This window comes from Bipolaris maydis, assembly GCF_028858645.1.
Source record: "Bipolaris maydis strain C4 unplaced genomic scaffold PSV08scaffold_8, whole genome shotgun sequence".
In the NCBI taxonomy this organism is placed as follows: Eukaryota; Fungi; Ascomycota; class Dothideomycetes; order Pleosporales; family Pleosporaceae; genus Bipolaris; species Bipolaris maydis.
Genome location: NW_027093864.1, coordinates 97,580 through 122,487, shown reverse-complemented (window position 1 = coordinate 122,487; position 24,908 = coordinate 97,580). Strand labels below are relative to the sequence as shown.

At 46.1% G+C, this 24,908-nt stretch overlaps 5 protein-coding genes across 5 annotated transcripts; 3 read left to right on the top strand and 2 right to left on the bottom strand.

The window, feature by feature from the left end:
• Positions 1-107: 107 nt before the first annotated feature.
• PSV08DRAFT_362597 (kinase-like domain-containing protein) lies at positions 108-2,986 on the top strand (the record flags this gene model as incomplete). The annotated part of the gene is made up of 3 exons (XM_014218691.2): positions 108-169; positions 226-312; positions 372-2,986. 3 exons carry the CDS (start codon positions 108-110, stop codon positions 2,929-2,931), a joined length of 2,709 nt encoding a protein of 902 aa, XP_014074166.1. The 3' UTR covers positions 2,932-2,986.
• A 118-nt stretch (positions 2,987-3,104) lies between these two features.
• PSV08DRAFT_224086 (Alpha/Beta hydrolase protein) lies at positions 3,105-4,101 on the bottom strand (the record flags this gene model as incomplete). Its single annotated transcript, XM_014218690.1, has 2 exons — positions 3,105-3,881; positions 3,937-4,101. The coding sequence occupies 2 exons, from the start codon at positions 4,099-4,101 to the stop codon at positions 3,105-3,107; spliced, it is 942 nt and encodes a 313-aa protein (XP_014074165.1).
• A 1,894-nt stretch (positions 4,102-5,995) lies between these two features.
• Positions 5,996-8,780, top strand: PSV08DRAFT_203355 (uncharacterized protein). Its single transcript, XM_014218688.1, has 4 exons — positions 5,996-6,434; positions 6,490-6,605; positions 6,670-6,966; positions 7,016-8,780. The coding sequence occupies exons 1-4, from the start codon at positions 6,057-6,059 to the stop codon at positions 8,298-8,300; spliced, it is 2,076 nt and encodes a 691-aa protein (XP_014074163.1). The 5' UTR covers positions 5,996-6,056; the 3' UTR covers positions 8,301-8,780.
• A 5,171-nt stretch (positions 8,781-13,951) lies between these two features.
• PSV08DRAFT_224080 (fungal-specific transcription factor domain-containing protein) lies at positions 13,952-16,671 on the bottom strand (the record flags this gene model as incomplete). Its single annotated transcript, XM_014218687.1, has 9 exons — positions 13,952-14,172; positions 14,224-14,436; positions 14,490-14,959; positions 15,009-15,137; positions 15,200-15,374; positions 15,430-15,945; positions 16,002-16,261; positions 16,327-16,427; positions 16,534-16,671. The coding sequence occupies 9 exons, from the start codon at positions 16,669-16,671 to the stop codon at positions 13,952-13,954; spliced, it is 2,223 nt and encodes a 740-aa protein (XP_014074162.1).
• Positions 16,672-17,107: 436 nt separating this feature from the next.
• PSV08DRAFT_203350 (uncharacterized protein) lies at positions 17,108-18,259 on the top strand (the record flags this gene model as incomplete). The annotated part of the gene is made up of 3 exons (XM_014218686.1): positions 17,108-17,384; positions 17,456-17,962; positions 18,018-18,259. The coding sequence occupies 3 exons, from the start codon at positions 17,108-17,110 to the stop codon at positions 18,122-18,124; spliced, it is 891 nt and encodes a 296-aa protein (XP_014074161.1). The 3' UTR covers positions 18,125-18,259.
• Positions 18,260-24,908: the final 6,649 nt, after the last annotated feature.

The following is a 24,908-nucleotide window of genomic DNA, read 5'->3' as shown; positions in this document are numbered from 1 at the left end:
TCATGTGTCTCTAGTACAAACGACACACTCTATCCTTCTTTGCCTGCATCCAGCCCGTGCTTCCTCTCCATGGCATGCTGTAGCAAGCAGCTTCGTCACCGCCCACGATGGAGGCCTTCAACTTTGCGACGTCCCTTGACTTGACTGAGCTATCTGTCCATGTGCGAATGTAGGAGCCCAGCCGTATCGAAGTACATGTTTCTTGCGTGCTGAAGGTGTATGCAGTGATCGTCTGGATGGGAACCAGAAGCCCGTTCCCTACTCGGTGCTGTTGAAGCGACCCGACCTTAGGCATCGCGCTTCCATAATCAAGTGAGTCGGCCCTCACTCGGTGCTTCGATAGGGACATAGGGCTAACAGTAGGCCTATAGCTCGCATTTCGAGCTATACGTCACGGCACAGGTGTGGGCCGACAGCAAGCCCCTTACCGTCCCAGTCCAGACTGCCTACAAGTCATTCAAGAACGCGCGCATATGGAATGAGTGGCTACAACTGCCCGTTACGTACGCAAACCTCCCTGCATCTGCCCAGCTAGCCATCACTCTGTGGGATCTATCGCCCGCCGAAGACAAACAGTCCAACCTCCATGCCGTTCCTTTCGGTGGCACAACGATACCGCTGTTCGACAGCGACAACACACTGCACAAAGGCAGGCAACGCTGTCGTATACACCGCTACAAGGCAGCCGATGGTCTGACCAACACCTCAACACCGTGGGTAATACAACCCGCGCGGAAACCCAGGAATGCCGAGGTAGTCGAGGACACCGTCGATGAGCAAGTTGCCGAGATGGATCGGTTGGAAGGGCTTCTCAAGAAGCAGGAAATGGGCGACCTTCCGACAAACAACTGGCTTGACGGGTTGGTCTACAAGAAGATGATGCAGATACGAAAGGACGCCCTGACGGCTGAGGCCGCAGCTCTCAGTCGACAAAGCAAGGTGAATGGGACCAGCGACATCGCTGCACAGGCCGAAGAACATGAGCTTTTCTATCTCGATATCGAATTTCCCCGCTTCGACCACGCCGTTGTCTTCACCGATGTTGAATACCCCCCACCTCCCGTCTCTGACTTACGATTGCCAGCCGAAGCCGACGTAAGGCTGCGCCCACCGCCAGAAGTCGCTTTTGGGCCCGGGATAGACATTGATGGGGTAGGGTACGGCGATGCGGACGCAGAACGGCTAATCAAGATTTACGACCCCGAGGTTGGGCGAAGAGTCAACCCCGCCGAAGACAAACACCGTGAGTTGATGCGTAGCCAGCAGACCGATTCGTTGGACCGCGATCGAAAACCAAACGTGCACGCCCGTGACAAACTGAACATGGTCTTGTCCAAGGGACCCCTTGATGAAATAACGTCGCACGAGCGAGACGACATCTGGAGATTCCGGTATTTCTTACTCCGCGACAAGCGTGCCTTGACAAAATTTGTCAAGTGCATCAATTGGAAAAATCCACGAGAAGTTCGGCAAGCAGCACCACTGCTGGAAAAGTGGGCCGAGATTGATGTTGATGACGCTCTTGAACTACTCGGACCTCACTTCGACCACCCCATTGTTCGAAGCTATGCTGTGGAGCGTTTGAAGAAGGCCGATGATGAAGAACTCCAGTTGTATCTGTTGCAGTTGGTACAAGCGCTCAAGTACGAGGCACCAGGCGAGGCAGACGATTCGTCACTTGCACGTTTCCTTGTCACTCGTGCCGCAAACAGCTTCACTTTGGGCAACTTCTTGCATTGGTATCTCATGGTTGAGATTAGCGACCTCAGTGCTGACCAAGCCCCCGAACATCGTGATCTGTTCGCAAAAGTCGAGTACGACTTTATGGTTGAGCTTGAAAAAACGCCAGAAGGCATCAACATACGGAAGACCTTCCAACGCCAAGGCGAGCTACTTACCATCTTGGCTAAAATATCGAAAGATGTACGCTTTGGCGGTGGTGACCGGCCTACGAAGATTGCGCGTCTCAAGAAAGCAATCGCAGACCCCAAAAACGAGCTCACAAGTTTTGACCCGTTACCTCTACCTCTCGATCCGTCAATCCTAATTACCGGAATATCAACCGAGGATTGCAATGTCCTGAAATCGTCATTACTTCCCATGGTACTCTCATTCAAGACTACGACCGGGACACCCTACCCCATCATCTTCAAAACTGGTGACGACCTCCGCCAAGATCAACTTGTCATCCAAATCATTACTCTTATGGACCGATTGCTTCGCAAGGAAAATCTTGATCTGAAACTCACTCCGTATCGTATCCTTGCAACTTCGTCGTCAGCTGGAGCATTCCAGTTTGTGCCAAGCATGTCGATCGCTGCGGCATGGCAAAAGTACAGAGGCAGTCTCCTCGCCTACCTGCGCGCCAACAACCCTGATGACAATGCTCCGTTAGGCGTAAGAAAAGAAGCAATGGACACGTATATCAAATCCTGTGCCGGGTACTGCGTCATCACCTATATTCTTGGGGTTGGTGATCGCCATCTAGACAACCTGCTGCTCGCTCCTTCGGGCGCATTTTTCCATGTCGATTTTGGTTACATTCTAGGTCGCGACCCCAAGCCATTTGCTCCAGCCATGAAGCTCTCTCATGAAATGATTGAAGGAATGGGCGGAGTCCAGCATCCCAACTACTCTGCTTTCAAGCAATACTCGTATACTGCGTGGTCTACTTTGCGCAAATCTTCGAACCTGATTCTCAACCTCTTTGCTCTGATGCAAGGGGCCAACATTCCTGATATCAAGGTTGAGAGAGAAGGCAGCGTTAAGAAGGTGCAAGAGCGATTGGGTCTTGAGAGGGGTACCGATGGAATCCAGGGAGAGGATGAGGCTGCGATGAGATGGGAACGATTGATTGAGGAGTCACTGGGTGATTGGAAGGCTGGAGTAATCGATTGGGCCCATGACTTTGTTCAAGGTTGGCGGAAGTAGAATTTTATCTAGAGAGAAACGATAAATTCGAGCTCAATGATTATTCCCTCTTATGGCCAATGTCGCCGACGCAAAGTGCCTCATATGGAAACGGTAGTATCCCTTCTCCCATTGACTGCCATAGTAGCTATGGCTCCCTTTATGCACCGCACGATGTAAATGCAACTACAAAATCATTCCAACCAGTCCTTCTCAACGTTTTTCACCATGTCTGCAAGCCATGGCTCGTCTTCTTCATAGATTGAATCATCAAAACCATGTTCACCAGGCCGCGTGACAAAGTCGAATTTCGTATCCGGGAACAACTCCCTCGCTCTGTCTACAAACTTCTCCGTCCACTTGATAGGCACAATGCTATCATCCTTGCCATGCAAGATATATGTGGGAACAAAAGACTTTGCAGTCTCGATACGTGTGTCCGGCATGAGGTGCTGTCCAGTGCCAAAGAACTCATCCCAGCGCTTATATGCCAGCAGTAGGGGCATGATTTGGCTGCGAGCAGGCGGAATAGCTGCACTGACGACGGTGCCCGGTTTCACGGTTGCAAGAAAGTCGTCCAACTTTTCTTTTGGTGGGAAAGGGCCACCCAAGATGGTATCGTCCGGAGAATAAGGAATGGCGTTTACCACGGGATACTGGATGAAACAAGCACGGAATGTCTTTTCTGGTAGAGAAAGGACTGATTGAAGCGCCATCCAGCCGCCGGCAGAATCACCTGTCACCAGCACCCTGGAAAAGTCGGGCTCGATGGTGGGGTCCTTGGACTCAAGGTATGTGGGCAGCGAACACACAAGCCAGTCTCCCAGGGAAGCAATATCTTCTAGGATCTCATCGCCAGTGGCCTCTGGGGTCAGCCGGTAGTTTGGAACAACAGCGATTGCTTTGTTGCGTATGATGAGTGGAATCATATAAGCCGAGAACCATGAGGGGTACAGTGCTGTTCCCGTGGTCTGAGGATATATAGTAAGTAGTTGGTAAGAATGTCATCTTTGTCGGGCTGCTTACTAGACCTCCGCCGTGCCATTTGACCATCACCGGATGCTTCCCGGGTGAAATCCCTTTCGGGACAAGAACATTGACTTCGATTTCATGATCGCCAATCTTCTTGTATGAAGTGGTGTAGACATTCAAGCTATCAAAGCGGTTCTCTGGAATGGTGCGGAGTGACATCCTTGTGCGGGGTAGTAGTAATGCACGCTCAGCCTCGAGGGGCGATCAACACCAAACCGTTGCTTGAGTTAAGTACCAGCAGCTAAGCAGCGACCAATTTGTATTCTGCAGCTGCTATGATGACAAGTTGTTGATTATGTTTTGAGTCGAGTCTTGAAAGCAAGGTGAGTAATGCACAATTATTGTGAAAGGTCCCCTGTCGTAGTACGAGATATAAGGCCAACGATGGATTGTCACTTTTAGGCTAGTAACAGCTAGTTACTATCTCTATTCGTTACGTAACCTCGGTTCTACCTGCATTTTTGGCTCTGGATGCTGCTTAGATAATTATAATATATGTCTTTTCATTACGTTGTGCATGTACAAAACGCTGCCCAATAGCTTATTGATTTCTTTGGAACGTATCTGCCAATGGTGACATTTTGAAGGCCCAGCCCATTGAAACTGCCACTGTGGGGGGCATAGAGTGCATATATCAGTCATGTGCTTCGTGTCTCGCAAAGATTGGTCATCTTGGACAGTAGTGATCAAGTATCAGTATTCGCACTCTATTGTTGGAGACCCTCTATGCTTTAACACCGTTGGATTGTTCGCGCACAATTCTGATTTTCCAACTTGCTCCTACATCCGGATGCATTCTACCGCTCACTAAAGCTTAGCCTCTTCAATCTTTGTAAAGACATATGTTGCGGAGCCCTCAGCGAATACGGTCCCATGGCCATCCTCAACCCACCCACCTTCTCAATCTACCTACCCATTTCTTTATTGACTTTGGCTCTCACCATGAAAACACTAGGCGTAGTGATTGGCTTCTTGAACTTGACTGTCAATTCTGCGGCTGGAGGCTCGAGAGCTTCATAAGCATGGCATACGAGGTGGCCAAGACAATAACCCAAGAGTGTAGCAATAATGCCACCGTGATGCCGGTCAGCCCCGCCATTAACGTCACTACCAACAGAAACAAACCAATCAGATTGATAGACCATTGTCTATAAACAAGATTAGTAAGCTTTTAAGGCCAGCGTCTAAGAGATGTGCAGTACTTTGCTAACACTTATGGGCTATTTCCACTAACGAAACTTGTTGCGCAACTTCGACGAGGTGCGAAGAGTTCTCGCCACATGGTTTTGCGGAGTACCATGGTCGTCAACACGCTACGCCAAGTTGTATAATGACTCGGTTATAAGGGGCTTCAAAGCTACTACTATCTACTAGCTAAGAGCCTTGGCATTTTCAGCTCTGTGAACACGACATCAGGAATTCCTAGATCAGAGTAACAACTTTTTTTGACAAGTTACTTTACAAAAGCCGCCAGGTCAGATGGCTTAAGTAATTCATCTACATTCATGTGGTTACTATCAGCAGTATGAGCATTATATAACTTCCTCATGCTTTGGGCTGTTATCAAAAAGTTCTTGTGGCTTGCGCTTGAGCTGGGTCGATTCAGGGGTTTGTCCAACGATGCTTATAGCGCTATTCGAGCTTATACGGGGAATCAATACGTTCCTTCAACCCCGAATTTTCAAAGTTAGCAATGACGTTGGCATATTTTCTGCAAATGTTCGTGCCAAGAGAAATACACTTTTCCAATGGGTTCTGTCGTGTTTCAGCGCTGTTAGTAGGTTGACTAGAACCAAATTTGTCATCTAGTGACTGCACATGACACTAATAATAGCTGTTAGAACACGGTTATGTAGAAAAGGTTTCTGAAGTCAAGTGAATTAGGAATAGTTGGCCTCCTCGTTCTTGTAACTGCGTTCCGGTGCAAGCTCCGCGCATGCGTCTTCAAAGATTCGTTAATGGTACGCCTCGCCTACAGTCTGGAAACCAATCTTGGATGGGATGATATAGTATAAAGGTAAGCTGTCGTATAACGGTTCAGAATGGATCCCTTACCTATCGCTGTCCTCGTTTTGCAGCAATCCCTTCTTTATATCCTGACATCCACCAACGACATGATCCCTATCACGATAGTGTTGCTCACCACAACGGCCTTCCTTGGGACCACGCTTGCTCTTGATGCATGTCCCAATGGCGAGAGGATCTATACTGGTGCGAGTGGCATGAGCTACAAACTATGCCCCAACTCTGATTTTCTGGGAGAAACTGTTCAAATCCGAGGCAATGTTAACTCGCTGGAAGAATGCGCTGCTATGTGCGATGAGAATAAGAATTGTTATAGGGGGGTTTATGACCATGACTATCGTTATTGCCACATCAAAGGTCAGGGTGATATGCGTTGGGAGCCGAGTCAGCAGTTTGACGTTATTCAACAAAACTTCCGGGACATTGCTCGCTGCCCAGGCCAAGAGACGTCTTACTCCAGTAATGATGTAAGTGATTGATCGTCGTTCACACACAGGGCATCAGTACTTACTCCACATTCAGAAAAACTACAAGATCTGTCGCTCTTCAGATCTCCGGGGTGGTACTCTTCAAATTCAATGGAATGTCAACTCATTGAATGACTGTGCTGACCGTTGCGCTCGGGATGGCGCATGTGTGTAAGTGATCCTGACAATCTGACGATATTTGCAATAAAAGCTCATGTTGTTCATCCTCAACCAGCCATGCTTTGTGGGACGAAACTTATAAAGCCTGCCATTTCAAGGGTAGTCAGGAAACAGATACGATCATCTGGTCATTGAACAAACAATTCGATACCATTCGCCTCGATCTCAAGTTTCCTCGAGCTACCAATGGCGAATGGTCTGATCTAGTGTGGCTCCCTCTGATTCCTGTTGCTGGCTACGTGGTTCCTGAATTCCCTTCTTCATCACGATTACTCGTGTTCAGCGCATACAAGCCTTTTGAGTTTTCCGGTCCTTTGAAGCAGACTGTATTCGGAGATTACAACTTCAATACGTAAGTATGGCCAATGCGCTGCGTACGACGTATGTCTAACTCATAATAGTGGCCAGACGTCTTTAAAAACTGTTGCTAACACCCAGCACGACATGTTCTGTCCTGGAATCAGTAGTCTCCAAGATGGCCGAATCCTGATTCAGGGAGGTGCAGACGCAGCTGTAACGAGCTTTTACAATCCGTCGACTAATGAGTTTACTCGTGGTCCTGATCTTAAGAAGGCTAGAGGTTATCAGTCTTCTGTTACAACCTCTGAAAACAAAATCTTTACTATCGGAGGAGCATGGAGCGGTGCCCTTGAAGGAAAGGATGGTGAGGTTTATGATCCAAAGAGCAACAATTGGACGCCGCTTCCTGGTGCTAAAGTCGGACCCATGTTGACTCAGGACAATGCTGGCATCTGGAGAGAGGACAACCACGCTTGGCTGTTCGCATGGCGAAATGGCTCAGTCTTTCAAGCCGGGCCTAGCAAGGCTCAGAACTGGTACGACACCGCAGGCCAAGGCAGGCAAGTCGGCGCAGGCATCCGAGATGACAACCACGCAATGTGCGGCATCTTTGCCATGTATGAGCCCGGTAAGATTTTCAGTTCTGGTGGCTCAACGTCCTACTCCGACGTCGCGTCCCTTACTCGTGCGCATATCACTACCATCGACAAGCCATATCAGTCCGCCAAGGTCGAGCGCATGCCTGACATGGCCTTTCCTCGTGGCTATGCCAATGCCGTCGTGCTTCCAGATGGCACGATCTTCATTACCGGTGGCCAGCGGTGGGTTAAGGGATTCCAAGACACCGACTCAGTAGTTTATCCCGAGTTGTTCAACCCCTACACCAAACAGTGGCGGACTCTGGCCCCAGAAGCTATTCCCCGGAACTACCACTCCATCAGCATTCTGCTCGCTGACGGCCGTGTCTTCAGCGGGGGCGGTGGTCTCTGCTGGACTGGCGGAAATTGCGATCCACATGCCGATCATCCCAATGGGCAGATATTCTCGCCACCCTATCTCTTTAATTCTGATGGTTCGGTCGCCACCCGCCCTGTCATCTCGAGTGTGAGTTCCCAGTCTATCAAGGTCGGCGGCTCGTGTACGATCAACATGTCAGCAACAGCACGGAATCTCAAATTCGTGCTTGTGCGCATGGGTAGCGTAACGCATTCAGTCAACACTGATCAAAGACGTATTCCCTTGACAAATGTTTCTGGAAGCGGCGCTCGCTACACAGTACGCCTACCAAATGACAGTGGTGTACTTATCCCCGGAATGTATTACTTATTTGTCTCGTCCGCGAATGGTACGCCGAGTCTGGCGAGGACGATACAGATAACATTATAAAGCAGGAGATCTGAGAGCTTGATGGCATGTTGCTGTGGCATCGATGCACGGTGTTACCAGTTGCTGGTAGCCATGTACGAGTTACGGTCGGATGGTTGTACCATCCTGTACTGCAGTCCAGCCAGTTCAGCACGATCCTGATTAATACGACAAGTTCTTCCACATGACAGGTTTTCAAGCCCTGCATGCTTATTGGCTACAATCCACACAAGGCCTGAAATAGCACGATATCCATTCTAGGACATGACGTCGGGTGGTATCTAGGTTAGCATTTCTACTCTGTTGGCGGTTGTATTTAGTTTCTTATAGAGAGAGACGAAAACCATAAGTGCAGGTGAATTCAAAGAGTTGTAGCGCTGATTGAGTCACTTGTAAGAGCGGTCGATGCTCTACTCCAGTTTAAAGCATTCCACATACTTCATTTTGACCCACAGATAATCCATAATAAATTGTTCTATGAAGCAGCTTCCTCGGTGACCTATTACGCGACCTGTTCAGGATACAAAGTGAACTTACTAGGTTGAAACCTCGACGGGGTTCGAGATCGTGCGTGACTGCTCCTGATAGGAATATTTGAAGTAAGGCCGACCATCTCGCTTCGTCGTAGGTGTCATTGTGTCACCAAGTCAGAAGTCGATTTCAATCTAGACTTTGGAAGAGCATCATCGGATGCTGACCCAAGCCGAAATCAACAAATCGGTTGTCATGTTGAGCGAAGTCATCCGCATGAACACCTGAGACATGTTCCACCTCTGTCGAATCAACGGCGAACCAAACTTCTTCACACCCAAATTATCCTTTATTCGGCAAGTTTGGTGGAGTCAGTGATGTGGACCTACAACAATGCTCATTGGGAAAAATCTCAACTTCAGATCAAAACAATCAAGTTTGAACACGTTTCTGTGCGTACCAATAGCATCATAGCATACACGGCAGTTCTTTTTCAAAATCGCAGGCAAGAAACTGTCAATCGCGAATCCATTCAAGGAGTGTGTACCTGCGCGAGGGCCTCAGAAGCCGCTGAATCAACGGGTATCTAGTGCGCATCAACTACCTTAGGGTTTCGAGTGTGAGGTTTGCATCAAGATTAGCAGTTTAGGCACATGAAGACAGATTGCACTCTATACAAGCTCAGCTAGGAAGACACAAAGCGCATCGATTATCAAATGAATGCCTAGATGCTACCTTTCCCAAGTGAACTACAAAGCTGCAGAGTCCGTGAGTATGGCCATACGATAGAAAGAGCATCAGAACTGCTTGTACAGATTACCGGATAAACATCTGAAATCTGTAAGAGCGAAGAACAGATATGCGATGCTGTACTTATTGGAAGGTGCTATCCCTGTTCAAGGTTCCATAGTACGTAAGAGCCCAGTGCTAGCTCGAGATGACTCACTTTTGCTCATTCCAACATCATCTCACTTTAAGCTTCTGTTCCGACAAGAAACACGATTTGAAATAGTTTCTCATCATCACTCGTTAGCAAAGCTAGACTTCACGAATCGGGAAAGATCAAAGGAGCCAAAGTGCATAGAAGAAGATTGTGCATCTATTTCAGATAGGGCATTACGTGTATAGTGACAGTACGTATTCGTTCAATGAGTGCGGAAGGCTGGAACGTGCCGCTTCATGATGAGATTTCTCCCTTCATACTTCATATAATACGTGTAATTCAATTTTGCGCATTTCTGCCAGCAGGGATGCCTGCAAAACAATTGTTGTCCTTACCACTCTCCAGTTTTGCGATTGAGATTTTACCCCATATTTCCCGGGGATTATGCGGGTGGAAACGGGAGCAGACGAAAATATTCGGCAAATATTGAACGTGAGTTAGGGAAGCTAAATATGATCGACTCATATTTACTCACAATGATATTCCTTCAGCGCACATGCATATGTTGTGCTGCAACATCACGTGATTATCCTGCAGGTACATATAGAATCTTCTTTGAATTGGTACGCAGTTTTACTTAAAACGACCTAGGATTTCAATCCTAGAATCACTTTAGCTATTTCTTATTGTTTGAGCCTCCCTTTGATAGATTGAGTACAATCACGCACCATGGCGCTGCATACACCGGAGATAGTGAGACTGTGAATAAGACATTCCCCAATCCAACAAAACACAGTAGCGGTGAAGCTGTAGGTGTAAGGTCCGTACAAGTGTAAACCCCGAATCATTCTCAAAGATTATACATTTTTTGCCAAGGTGATAGTTCCCTGAACGTGTGCTCCATGATCACAATTTCCCGACATCGTCTGAAAAGAGAAAACACCCCGACCTATTCCGATCGACTTTAGAACGCATGGATGCTGATATAAGCGGGTAGTCCTCTTATCGTCCCCTCTTAAAAGCATCATGGTCTTATGTTATAAACTAGAATGCCAAGGCCCATGCCCACGAGACAGGCGAAGCGCGCAAAAATAAAGTTGCAAAACAAAAACATACGACAGCGGGTATTCGCCAGTGGTCACCCACCTGACTACTAATCCGCCGATTAACTGCTTAAGTACGGAAGATCAAACGGGTTTCCCTGGGCCAGAAATCTATGGACGTATGTGCCAGAAAAATAAAAATAATTGAAGATGATTTTTAAGTACTATAGTAGTAGGAAATAAGTTGCTAAAAAATCCCTTACGAAAATTTGCCGTTTCTCGCCATAAAACACGCTGTCTTCTTTTCTAATTCTCTTACTGTCTATTAATTATAGTAGTACAAGACTTATATATAATATAAATATGTACTAGTTAATTATATATATATCTATTAATGTCACGGTGCGGACACTCTAAACGTAAGCTTAAGTTTTAGCTACGCAGACAACAACGGAGCTTTATTATCTTGTGCCTGCCTTTTTGGCAGCGTGGTAGGCGTGTGTAGCTGCGTGCTCGGCTCCGCTAGGAGCTCTTCCTAACACTTACCGTCTCGTCTTCTATTAAGAAGAGAATCCTTCGTGTTACTTGTAACACTATACTCTTGATAGGGGTTAGGTTTAGTAGAGTAGCTAGCTTACTAGTGTAGTCAGCTTACTCATATAGTCAGCTTACTAGTGGAGCACGCTAATTAGAGTATATTCCTTGAGTGTTTTTGCCTTGAAGTATGGCCGGCTCCACCGCCTAAGATTAGGGGTCCGGTTTCGCCTATAATATAGTAATATCTAACTTATTCGCCAATAACCTTTATAAAGGACTGTTAGTACTAGCACACCTAAAACGTATAATATTTATCACTAAGTGCCGAAAACCCTATATATCGAAAATAGCTAATGAGATCGCAAGGGCTAGAGGTACGGTGGTAAATAGGTAGGTGTCGGTGTAGGGTCTTATATAAGCAGCAACCTAACCCTACACCGACCTAAGTCTTAGCAACCCTACACCGACACCAACCTATGAGCTAGCAACCTAACCCTACACCGACCCGAAGCCCGTGCGACTCAACCCTGCCCTTCACAACACTAGTGTAGGGGGGTACTCATTTACCAGCGTAGCTGGAGGGAAGGATATGATTCTTGATATCTAATTAGTTGTTTTTCAGCACATAGGGGTTTTCAGCACATAGGGTTCTTCAGCACTTAGTAATAAAAGTTATATATCTTAGGTGTGCTAGTGCTGACAGTCTTTTATGAGGATCATTGGCGAATAAGGCAGATATTACTATGTTATCATTAATTAGAAGGAAACCTCTATTTAACGTAGGCCGCAGGAGGGCCGATAAGAAGATAGTGCCCCTTTCTTTCTACACCAATAGCATAGGCATCTTCACGTAGCACAAACGGCGACGGATATACGGCGGTCTCTATAAGAGCGAGTCTCGTGTTATCTAATACCGAAGATGAGCCTAATCCTGAGCACGAAGCTCAACACATACACTCTCATGCATTTGCAGCTTCCGCTTTGCACACGCGGCCTTCTTGTTATCCCACGCGGGACATAGATCAGCCTGTTGTGCGCTTGTCCACAAAGAGCTAAGCCATGTAAACATTATACGTTGGTTGGTCTAAGAGTTTAAAAGAAGACGCATCGCTGACAGAAGCTAATACTATTTAGGCAAGATTACCAATAAGTGTCAGAGGCCTATCTTGTGATCAGAGGTAGCCGAATATAAATACTTATACTTATTCTATTCAACGCAATCCGATATGATAACAACCAATAATTTTTTTTAGCACTGCATCATGAAACGTACTCTTATTTTCGCCGCTGTCGCCGCCATTTCATCGGCTGCCGCCATTTTTCCTGATAAGTTCTTAGAGGAGAGACAGTGTCTTGTTAATGGATGTAAGTGACTGTCTCTAGAACACATTCCACTACTAACAAGAACAGTACCGTGCCTTACAGCCTCCGGCGAAAAGCTTGGGACATGTTGCACTGGCAGTGTTTGTACGGGTACGAAGAACTCTATGCAACCTATCGTGTGAGACACTAATGCTATACTAGCTATTCTTTGTTCAACAAAGAATACTTTTACATGTGAACCTGAGGGCACAGATTGTATCAATTAGCAAGACCTAGGGCCACTTTCTATACACCTTGAGATGGACGATTGTTTAGACATGCTACTTTGGGTATCTTACAAGTAAGCTAGCCGATATAGTAGCTGCTCATAAAGGGTAGTTGTGCACTCCATCAAATCCCAGCTGCCTTTGATCCTCTCGTCCGCACCACCACAACGTGATGTGATAGCTACTCGTGAGTTTTCTATTCAATCTGCTCTTGCTAATTACCATGTTGGTGCGTATAAGAGCATACGAGCAACTATACGCGTGTGTATTCTCTCTGAGGCCACCCTGTGCAATCGGATGAGTGCGTGGTCTAGTTACTTCCGGTATGTGGAGGTCGGCCGAATGATCAAAGGCGGTAGCAACCTACCATCGGCACCAATGCACTCTAACGTGGTAACTATGGTTATAATTAGGAACAAGCAAGCGCGAGGCTTATATGTTCGCTTGATTGGTGTGTATACTTATACTAAAAGTTTACATAGTATTAAGCTCGCTCTCCTATGTACTAATGCTGCATGATAGCTCTATCTCCCTATCAGTAATATTTGGATTTTCATCAGCCTAGTCATCGCTAAAGCCGGCTCTTTTCCACCTTCTCACACACTGGATTGCTGCCAGAAGTTGTGGATCAATATTACGACGACGAGGCTCAAGAATATCACCTAACGTACATTCCTTCATACCGGAGTGTATAGACAAAAAAGGCTAACTTTATAGGCATTTTACGCATACTATAGAGCTAATAATTTAATATAAATAATAAGAGAAGCTAGAGGTGGTAGGCTATATAAGTTATTTTATCCTAGTTTCAAGTTATATAGCGCTATAACTAGTAAGATAAGTTTAGTCTATTAGTAATAGGGTGATAGGGTGATAGTAAGCACGAGGTAACATAATGGTGCGGACGATGCTAGTGTCAAGCAGTAGATGAATTTAACGACTTGTTGGTGAGCGTGAAGACAGGCTGCGAAAGAGATAATGAAAATAAAGCTCGGGTAAAAGCTACTAGAATTCTCATACAATAGATGGTATGTGTAGATAATGTAGTAGATACTATTCATTCATCGAAAAGTGTTGTTTCTTGGATCAATTCATACTATCCACGAAAAACACACTGATATATTAGTTCATAGAACCTTGATCAAGCTTCTATAAAACATTCGGCTCTGAATATTTACAAAGGAAGCTAAAATCAGACGGGTTTAGGAGCTCGCCCGAGTCAAGTCCCAAGTGTAAGTCGGTGGAGTCATAAAAATGCAAATGTTCGTGCGACTGCGCACTATCATCAGAATCGCCTTGCATGGCAAATCTTTCGGATGAAGTATTTAGCAAGTTGGGTATTCCGATAGCAGAATGGTTTTCTGACATGTCTATACGCTCGGTTAATGAGTGGTACTCTGAGACAAGGTTGGTATTCTTACACATCACTGATAACCAGTTTGAAAGTGCAGAAGTATATCGAACACATTTTTCTGCCATTCTATTTCCTTTGAAAATCAGGGATAAGCATTCTGTTGCTCCATGAAGAGATTCTATGGACAGATGCAACTCTTCCATAGCCATTGGCTGGTCCCATAGCTTTGTTTGGTGCTGGATGATTAATGCGGAATATAACACAAGTGATGCGTTAAAAGCTGTGAAAGTGAGCTTGACCTCGTGAGATATGCGATAGCTCTTTGCCACTTACTGTAATAGAGTGAAAACCACCACGCCCCAAGGAGATTTCGGTGGGGACTGTTGTGTTTCAATGCCCAGCTCGTTATTTTAACAATGTTGGTTGCCGACTGAACACAAAGCTGGACACTATTGGCTCCGACCTGACGCAACGTAGCTAACTGCAAAGGATCTATCTGAGATGCTCCCAGACTCTCCAAATACATACAGAGTATTGGTCGGTGTGCAAGTATGCGCAAATTGAGAAATCTTAGTGTCAATATGATACGCAGACTCATGACCCTGAAATCGTTTGCTTCCTGCTCCAGATCCTCTAGTCGTATCAACGATATTTGCTTTGGCAGGTCACGCTGCCAAGAGAAGAATTTTTGCTCGCATCTTAGAAGGTAGGAGGCGGCCTCGAAAACATCAGTATGATCTTCACATCCTAGATTGCTTCCGTATAGAACGTCAAGGACATCTGTCATTATTCGGTAAAGCGTTCTGTAGCTTGTTAGAGACGGGGTTTTCCCATAGGGCTTCTCATACTGACATAGTCGCTGTAAAGAACTGAACGCTCCCTTCATCTTCTGGCGCCGAGTCCTCAAGGATCTGTGGAAGTTCAATTTTGACAAAGTGCTCTGGGATAGAAATGGGCCGTCCCATCGTCATACTTAGTGTTCTGAGTCGGTTAGAACAGGTTGCCAAATAGCTGGTAATACTTTCCTGTCAAGCATGACACACCCATACCAAGTTCTTTTGCGGAACTCACGTTCTCGAGGTGGATACTGCTGGAGAGCATCCGAAGAGTGCAAACCTAATTGATAAGCTGCCTTCACAGCAAGACCGTGTATGTTCCACGTCTCAACTGAACGTTCGGAACCTTGGAGGTACTGGCTCATCAACAGCAGGAGTTGGACTACATGTATACTATCAGACGTAGAGACGAGAAGAGCCGGGGTATCTCTACTTACCAATCTCAACACTTGTACCATGTCGTATTTGTCGATCACAGAGATCTGAAGCGCGGCGAAAGTAGATATTTGACCTGTATGTACGCTCTTGCGCAGATAGTGTTGCGTCATAATCTGTGTTGGCGTTTGTTGCCATTGCAAGTACTACGTTAAGCAAGCCAAGCCATGACCTCCGCACTGAAACAATGTTTGTCGAAACAAGCTGCCGATATGTCTGAAGAAAGCCTTCTTTGTCGATGTATGGAAAAAGGGTTCCTGTTGAACGAAAGTAAAGCTCTATAAGGTGAAGGGTGTCTTGTTGTGGTGGCAAAATGAATGGCTCTGTTCCAACCGAAGCAGCATCAAAATGACCAGTAAGAATCGGTATCGGGGATGGGGGCCGAGATATACGCGGGATGTGACTTGTTATGGTGTATTGTTCGGGAGATATCGGGCTACCCATTGATGCAGCTTTTTTCAAGATAGCAATCGTCAATTGAACGATGCGACGTGTAAATGCTATGTTGGAGGATGGCCCTAAGTACTCTGTTAGTCATTTAAAGCATGTGATACTCCTGAAGCAGTGTTATTACCAAAAAATCGCAAGTCCTCTTCATCTGTGAAAATCATTGAGCCCATTCCATCAGTCGGATCTTCAAGATCAGCTAAATTTCTTGCACTTTCTTCCTCCTGCGGAAGTGATACATCACTAGGGATCCCAGATGGATGCGACAGAGAAGACCCACATGCAGTCCCCTTGTTCTGCACATCTTCGATTTTGCTTACTCTGGTAGACATTCCTGTAAAACCATTTTCAAGACGTATGAGCCTCGCCTCGAGTGCTTCTATAAGTCTACAACCGAGTCAGATTAGAAGGACTGCTGGCAACGCCGTACTGTTGGCTAGTAGGAGGCTAACCCTTTGGAAATAGAATTCTTGGTTAGAACTCCCGTAGTAGAATATGCGCATTCAAGGCTGTAATCTTTGCAAACAGAACATTTTGGTCGCAATCCATCACACTATTCAAACCACTTAGCAATCATCAAAAGTGATGAGCGAAGGCTAACGCCCGAAACCACGAAAGTGTCCAGCTCATGAGCCCAGACACAAGGTGCTTTCACTTACACGTGATTTTCGCTGTCGGCAGTTTGTACATGCAATTGTTGCTCTATTCCTCTTCGCCGGCCTTGTTGCAGCACTTTCATCAGCTCGTGTCGAGACATCGTTAGGACGGTGATCACTGTTGAGACCCGGAGATGTCATCATGTCATGTGGTCGGAATGTCTCCGGTCTGAAATGCTCAAAGCCGAAAATACTAAGGATGATTCTTAACCGGTCAATGTGTTACAACAGCACACCGCGGACTTAAGAGTAAAAGTCCCTGGTTCACCATGTGAGATATGAATGCCCCGCATTTTGTCCACGCAATCATGCCGGGACGTCCGAGCTCTTCCGCTAATTCATCGGACCGAAAGTGCTTAACTCCCCGCAAGCTATTACAGGCTGGAAATGACTACGCAGGTCTAGTACTGTTAGGCGATAGCATGCCGTTGCTCAATTTCTATCTCCGAGTTGCTGTGCTATCTCATCAGTTTAAAATTATGGGACTTCCTCCATTTTACCGATATTCTACGAATCTTATAATGAAATCTATCACAGTCGAACAGAAAAGTCCTTCATGTTCCGCCGAATTTTAAATATGCTGGTTTCATGGAATAGATTAATCCGCTTCGTGGCGACGGATGGCCGAGTACTACGTGGCGAGCCGATTCTTCCCAGCCCAGATTTTGACTTGGGTCAAACAGATGAAAAGACCAAGCTACAGGCAAGGGTGATCATTGGAGATGATATCTATGACACCACCGGCAAAACCATAGTGTCCGATGAGGTTGTTACAGTACAAACGCTGCTAGGCCCTCTCGAGCGGAATGACGTTGACATTCTCCGTTGCGTTGGCCTAAATTATGCAAAACATAGTAAGTGAAACTATAACTATGTAGCCATCTTGCTTGTCAATGTTGTATCCTCGACTAATGAAAAAATCAAGTACGCGAAGCTGGACGGAGCCCTCCACCGTTCCCTTCCATCTTCTTCAAGCCCAATACATGCATCCATGATTTTGGCGCTGATGTTGTTATCCCAAAGATTGCACAGGATGATCAAGCTGACTATGAAGGCGAGCTGGTTTTAGTTATTGGCAAAGATGCGAAAGATGTAAAGCTTGAAGATGCTCTGGATTACGTGGCTGCGTATACAGCCGGTAACGATATCTCATCACGCAAACTCCAGCGCGATCCAAAGCTGGCTGGGGTAGTGCCTCAATGGGGTTACTCCAAAGGCTTTGATACATTTGCTCCCCTAGGTCCTGCTCTGGTGAGGCCTGACCTGATTGGGGATTACAAGGAGTTGCTGCTGCAGACAATAATAGATGGTGAAATCAGACAAGAAGAGTCTTTAAGTGATCTGCTATTTGACTGCAGATATCTGATTCATTACCTGTCTCACGGTACAACCTTGCGCAAAGGTTCAGTAATCATGACAGGAACTCCAGGAGGTATGTTGTCAAACTTATGCTGAACGTTCTGAGCACTGAGATTAATTGGTCTTAGGTGTAGGTGCAGGTCTGAAACCTCCAAAGTATCTCGTTCCGGGCACGATCATGGAGGTCGTGATCAGTAAGATTGGAACTTTGAAGAATGGTGTAAAATTTGCATAGATAACTCGTCCTAGCTTCAACGATGAATTTCAATGGAGACTATGACTTTAGATATTGTTATCACGCGTGGAAAAGGTAATTGATTGTTCATTCAAATAATTTTCTCGTGAGAGCTTTTTGCAATGCGGCAATTTCATTTGATTAAGCCATTTAGTATTATTATTATTATTATTATTAATTAACGTCCTGTCTCAGCTGGTAGGCTATATAAGACGTGCAGGCTAGGCCTACAGGTAACTACGTAGTGCTATCAATTTGGTGTAGGTGGGGGAGGGGGCTATCTAAATCGAGGTGAGGCTCGTGGCCTAGTGTGGAGGAGGGTAGTAGGAGGTCTTGCGGGTGATAGGAGAGGTAGGCTGGGTGTAGGGCGAAGGCACCTAGTGTAGGTGTTGTCCTAGTTATCGAGGTTTCCTTTATACCAGGCCTGCGTTGCAGCCCTAGTTTCCTTAATAAAGGTAATAGTAGCCTGTACGCCTATTGTAGTATCTAGTAAGAAAGCTAGCGATAGGGGATCCTTTGTAGTTTCTTGCATCTTCTTCCTAGCCTCCTTGTATAGCGTGCAGCTAAGGAGGATATGTGCAGGGTCTTGGGTAGCTCTATAGTTGCAGGGGCAAGCTTTAGAGTCTACTTTTCCTCGCTTGAATAGGAAGTCTCGTAGATAGCAGTGACCTAACTTAAGCTGATAGAAGGCGCTAGAGGCTTCTCTACTAGTAGGAGGAGTAGCAATCTGCTTTCTAGTCTTCCACTTGTACCTTGCGGCGTAAGTAGTAGGATTTAGAGTAATAGCTTTTCTCCCGTATTGTCCTAGATAGCTAAGCCACTCTCGCTCGCCTAGCTGCTTTATTCGTGTGCCTATTACAGCTAGGCTCGTCCTGCTAGAGCTAGGATCTAGCTTTGTCGCCTCCTTTGCTAGCGCGTCTGCTCTCTCGTTTCCTATAACGCCCTGGTGTCCTGGTACCCACTGTATGGTAGGTAATATGCCTTTTTCTTGTAGCTTTTCTGCTGCTATAGTGCATCTGAGTTGCCACTCTTGCCCTGGGTAGTCAGAAGCAGTCTTTAGTCTGAGTATTGCAGCCTGGTTATCTGCATATATTCTAACTTCAAGGTAGTCGTCTGCTAGGTCAACAGCCTTTTCTAGGCCTAGGGTAATACCTTCTAGTTCTCCGTTGTAGACTAGCTGGTTGTATCCTATATTAGCCTTTTCTTGAGCTATAAGGCTAGCTCCTTTGTAGAGGGCTACTCCTACTCCTACTCCTTTGCCTTTGCTTGTAGCTGAGGCGTCTGAGTAGATAGAAAGAAGATGCTCGTCTTCTAGTAGTTCCTTGTGGTGCTCTGCTTCGCTTTCCTTTGATTTCTTAGATATATTAATCCTATAGGGCGTAGTAGCGCTCCAGGGCATAGAGGCGTAGTGCTGAATCTTCTCGCTATCTTCTGATAGAGCTGTTGAGATAGATCTAGTAATACGCTCTAGCTGCTTGCCTTGATTGCTATTGATAGCGATATTAAGAGGGTGGCTAGGAGCTAGCTTTCTTGCTCTAAAGGCGTATTGTCGTAGGGCGTTATTTAGCCTAATCCTAGGAGGGTAGAGAGCTGCTTCTACCTCGCTAGGTATAGCAGGCGAGGTTCTAAAGGAGCCTAGGATCTTCCTACAGGCTTGATTCTGCAGCTTCTGCCTTTGGTTAAGCGTTGTCTGCTGCTCTCTCCAGAAGATTTGGCAGCCGTAGTCAGCTACGCTGGTGACGCAGGCTAGGTAGAGCTGTCGTACTGCTCTAGGCGAGAGGCCTTTGTTTGAGTTAGCTAGCCTGCTAAGGCGGTGGAAGGCTGCGCTAGCCTGCTGGTTCCTAATGTAGCTGTGGTGCTTGAATTTAAGGCTGCAGTCAAAGTATATACCTAGCCATCTAACTAGCTCCTTAGACTGTACTATTTCCTGATTAGGTAGAGTAAGTACTCTAGCTTGATCCTTTCTAGATCTTGTCCAGTTTACTAGTTCAGTCTTTGAGCTATCGAACTGGATAGCTGACTCCCCTGCTAGTCTGAATAGATTCTGAATCTCCTTTTCTAGTAGCTTGATATTCCTTCTTACTGACGTAGTTGATATAGAGATCTGGAGGTCGTCTATATAGGAGGAGGAGTAGATATTCGCATTAGTCTGAATCGCCTTAAATAGTGGCTTTGAGTAGATCAGAAACAGGATAGGCGAGGCTGGGCTTCCTTGAGGGGTACCTGTCGAGATCTCCTGCGGCTCCTCAGTCTGTCCGTCAAAGGACAGCTGCAGTACTCTGTCCTCTAGGAAGGACTTTGTCCAGGCTAGTAGGCAGCAGGGGAGGCCTTGATCTCTCATGCCTTCAAGGAGCTTGTTTTTTGAGACATGATCGAAGGCTCCTTTAATATCAAGAAAGATAGTAGTAGTAATCTTCTGCTTTCTTTTCTGCTGCTGTATATTGTTATAGAAGAGTAGCGCAGCGTCGATAGCGGATTTCTTCAGTCTTCCTCCTAGTTGAGAGGGGTGGAGTAGATCTGTTGTTTCCGCTAGTGCGCCTAGTCTTCTAGCTACTAGTCTTTCTAGTACTTTGCCTAGGCAGTTTAGGAGTGAGATAACTCTATAGGCCTTAGGGATCGAGTAGTTAGGCTTGCTTGGCTTCTTTAGGATAACTCCCTTTGCTTTTCTCCAGCACCTTGGGTGGTAGCCTAGATTGAAGAAGGTGGAGTATATCCTAAATAGGGCTTCTGACTGCGCTAGGTAGGCCTTTTGGATCACCTCCTGGCTGATCAGATCAGGCCCTGGTGAGGTAGCCTTCACCTTGCAGCAGGCAAAGGAGAGTTCGTCCTTTGTTAGAGTAGGCCAGGTCCACTTGCTGTCTCCCCTGTAGGTGTGGAAGGAGGGGGTGGCTGTCGTAGGAGGCTGAGGAAAGAGATCCTCTCTATTATTATTATTATTATTATTATTTTAGTTTAGCGTCCTGTGTCAGCCGGTAGGCTATATAAGACGTGCAGGCTAGGCCTACAAGTATCTACGTAGTTCTATCAATTTAGTGTTGGTGGGGGAGGGGTTTATCTAAATCGAGGTGAGGCTCGTAGCCTATTATAGAGGGAGGTAGAGGGGGGTCTTGCGGGTAGAGGTGTTATGTAGGGTAGGTGTAGGGCAGAGGCACCTAGTATAGGTGTAGCCCTAGTTCTCAAGGTTTCCTTCGTACCAGGCTTGTGTTGCAGCCTTCGTTTCTTCAATAAAGGTAATTGTAGCCTGTATGCCTATGCTCGTGTTTAGGAGAAAGGCTAGCGATAGAGGGTCCTTGCTAGCCTCCTGCATCTTCGTCCTAGCCTCCTTGTACAGCGCGCAGTTAAGGAGGATATGTGCAGCGTCTTGCGTAGCTCTATAGTTACAGGGGCAAACCTTAGAGTCTACTTTGCCTCGCTTGAAGAGGAAATCTCTTAGATAGCAGTGTCCTAGCTTGAGCTGAAAGAAAGCGCTAGAGGCTTCTCTGCTAGTAGGAGGAGTGGCAATCTGCTTCCTAGTTTTCCACTTATACCTTGCGGCGTAAGTAGTTGGATTTAGAGCAATAGCTTTTCTCCTATATTGTCCTAGGTAGCTAAGCCACTCTCGCTCGCCTAGCTGCTTTATTCGTGAGCCTATTATAGCTAGACTTGTCCTGCTAGAGCTAGGATCTAGCTTTGTCGCCTCCTTTGCTAGCGCGTCTGCTTTCTCGTTTCCTATCACGCCTTGGTGTCCTGGTACCCACTGTATAGTAGGTAAAATGCCTTTTTCTTGTAGCTTCTTTGCTGCCTTACTACATCTAAGTTGCCATTCTTGTCCTGGCTTATCAGAAGCAGTCTGTAGTCTGAATATTGCAGCCTGATTGTCTGCATATACTCTGACTTCTAGGTAGTCGTCTACTAGATCGACAGCTTTCTCTAGGCCTAGGGTAATGCCCTCTAGTTCTCCGTTGTAGACTAGCTGGTTGTATCCTATGTTAACCTTCTCATGAGCTATGAGACTAGCTCCTTGGTAGAAAGCTACTCCTACTCCTATTCCCTTGCCTTCCTTTGTAGCTGAGGCGTCTGAGTAGATGGATAGAAGGTATTTGTCTTCTGGTCGCTCCTTATGGTGCTTTGCTTCGATTTCCTTTGACTTCTTAGATATATTGATCTTGTAGGGCATTGTAGAGCTCCAGGGCAAGGAGGCGTAGTGCTGAATCTTCTCACTGTCGTCCGATAGAGCTGTTGAGATAGATCTAGTAATACGCTCTAGCTGCTTCCCCTGATTACTAGTAATAGCAATATTAATAGGGTGGCTAGGAGCTAGCTTTCTTGCTCTAAAGGCGTATTGTCGTAGGGCGTTATTTAGCCTAATTCTAGGAGGAAATAGCGCTGCTTCTACCTCGCTGGGTATAGCTGGCGAGGTTCTAAAGGAGCCTAGGATCTTCCTACAGGCTTGATTCTGTAGCTTCTGCCTCTGGTTAAGTGCTGCCTGCTGCTCCTTCCAGAAGATTTGACAGCCATAGTCAGCTACGCTAGTAACGCAGGCTAGGTAGAGCTGTCGTACTGCTCTAGGCGAGAGGCCTTTGTTTGAGTTTGCTAGTCTGTTAAGGCGGTAGAAGGCTGCACTAGCCTGCTGGATTCTGATGAGGCTGTGGTGCTTGAACTTCAGGCTACTATCAAAGTAGACGCCCAGCCATCTTACGAGTTCTTTAGACTTTACTATTTCCTGATTTGGTAGAGTAAGCACTCTACTTTGATCTTTTCTCGATCTTGTCCAGTTTACTAGTTCAGTCTTTGAGCTGTCGAATTGGATGGCTAGCTCCTCTGCTAGTCTAAAGAGATTCTGAATCTCCTTTTCTAGTAGCTTGATATTTTTCCTTACTGACGTAGATGATATCGAGATCTGGAGGTCGTCTATATAGGAGGAGGAGTAAGTGCTCTGGCTATTCTGAATCGATTCAAACAGCGGTTTTGAGTAGATTAGGAATAGGATAGGCGAGGCTGGGCTTCCTTGAGGGGTACCTGTTGCGATCTCCTTTGGCTTCTCTGTTTGTCCATCAAAGGATAACTGTAGGACCCTATCTTCGAAGAAGGACTTTGTCCAGGCTAGTAGACAGCAGGGTAGGCCTTGATCTTTCATTGCTTCTAGTAGCTTGTTTTTTGAGACGTGGTCGAAGGCTCCTTTAATATCAAGAAAGATAGTAGTAGTAATCTTTTGCTTTCTTTTCTGCTGTTGTATATTGTTGTAGAAGAGTAGCGCAGCGTCGATAGCGGATTTCTTCAGTCTTCCTCCTAGTTGAGAGGGGTGGAGTAGATCTGTTGTTTCCGCTAGTGCGCCTAGTCTTCTAGCTACTAGTCTTTCTAGTACTTTGCCTAGGCAGTTTAGGAGTGAGATAACTCTATAGGCCTTAGGGATCGAGTAGTTAGGCTTGCTTGGCTTCTTTAGGATAACTCCCTTTGCTTTTCTCCAGCACCTTGGGTGGTAGCCTAGATTGAAGAAGGTGGAGTATATCCTAAATAGGGCTTCTGACTGCGCTAGGTAGGCCTTTTGGATCACCTCCTGGCTGATCAGATCAGGCCCTGGTGAGGTAGCCTTCACCTTGCAGCAGGCAAAGGAGAGTTCGTCCTTTGTTAGAGTAGGCCAGGTCCACTTGCTGTCTCCCCTGTAGGTGTGGAAGGAGGGGGTGGCTGTCGTAGGAGGCTGAGGAAAGAGATCCTCTCTAAAAGCCTTGCATTTCTCAGTAAACGTCTCCCTACCTTTAATAGTAGGTATTTGAGTACTAAGGTTATCTTTAGTGTATGCTAGTGCTTTAAAGATCTCTTTTGGTGAGTCTTTTCGAAGGAAGGCCTCCCAGTGGCTTTGCTTAGCTCGTTGAATAGCTTTTAAGTATCCATTTTTCGTACGTAGATACTCTCTTTTCCACTGGTAGAGAGAGCTATTATTTTCCTTTTCTACCTCCTTCTTGTAGGCTCTATAGGCTCTACTTAGTTCTCTCCTACGGCTATCTAGCTCGCTAGTCCACCAGGGCTTTGTCTTTGGCTTTAGGTTGACTAGTGGAGTTGACTTTTCTAGTGCGCTCTGTATAGCCTTCGTAAGATCTTCTCCTAGCTTATCTAGCTTAGTTTCTAGCGCGATATTTTGTCCTAGAATAAGCTTTCTTGAGGTGTAGTTTGAATAAGGAGGTAGTGTCGACAGTCGCTTTTCTAGATCTAGGGCTTTGATCTCCTGTCCTAGCGTCTCCTTGAAAATCGTCCAGTCCGTTCGTTTAGTATTATACTGTTTTGGCTGGCTAGGCAGCTGGCTAGGCAGCTGACTAGGTAGCTGGCTAGTAGTATAGGTACTAAATAGTATTGCGTGGTGATCAGATCCTACTTTAGGTATAGTCTGCCAGTCCTGGATACTAGCAGCTATATTATTGGTTGCAAAAGTAAGATCTAGTACGCTCTCTTTCCGCATATGAGACCTAAAGAAGGTGCCTACCCCTAGAGTATTTAGTAGAGTGAGATTTTGCGCGTCTATCCAATCTACTAGCTCCTCCGCTAGTGTACTAGGGCTGCGCTCCTCTAGGCTCCACCTAGGATGGTGGGTGTTGAAGTCTCCTAGGATGATTGACTGAGGTTGTAGAGTCTCCTGTAGGAGGCGCCTCTGGATTGTCGTCTTATTTTGGCCTTCTAGAAGGCTTTTCTCGTTATAAATGTTATATATATAGAAGTTAGAAGTAGAGGCTAGTACTTTAATAGCTAGAAAGTCGTTATCGTTGCTAATAAAAGGAATAACCTCTACTTCTAGATCTTTCCTAATATAGAA

Excerpts from the sequence above, each read along its gene's own strand:
- PSV08DRAFT_203355 (XM_014218688.1), top strand. The coding sequence starts at position 6,057 with ATGATCCCTATCACGATAGTGTTGCTCACCACAACGGCCTTCCTTGGG. Across the intron at positions 6,435-6,489 it reads CGTCTTACTCCAGTAATGAT|AAAAACTACAAGATCTGTCG; the intron begins GTAAGTGATTGA and ends CTCCACATTCAG. Across the intron at positions 6,967-7,015 it reads GGAGATTACAACTTCAATAC|TGGCCAGACGTCTTTAAAAA; the intron begins GTAAGTATGGCC and ends AACTCATAATAG.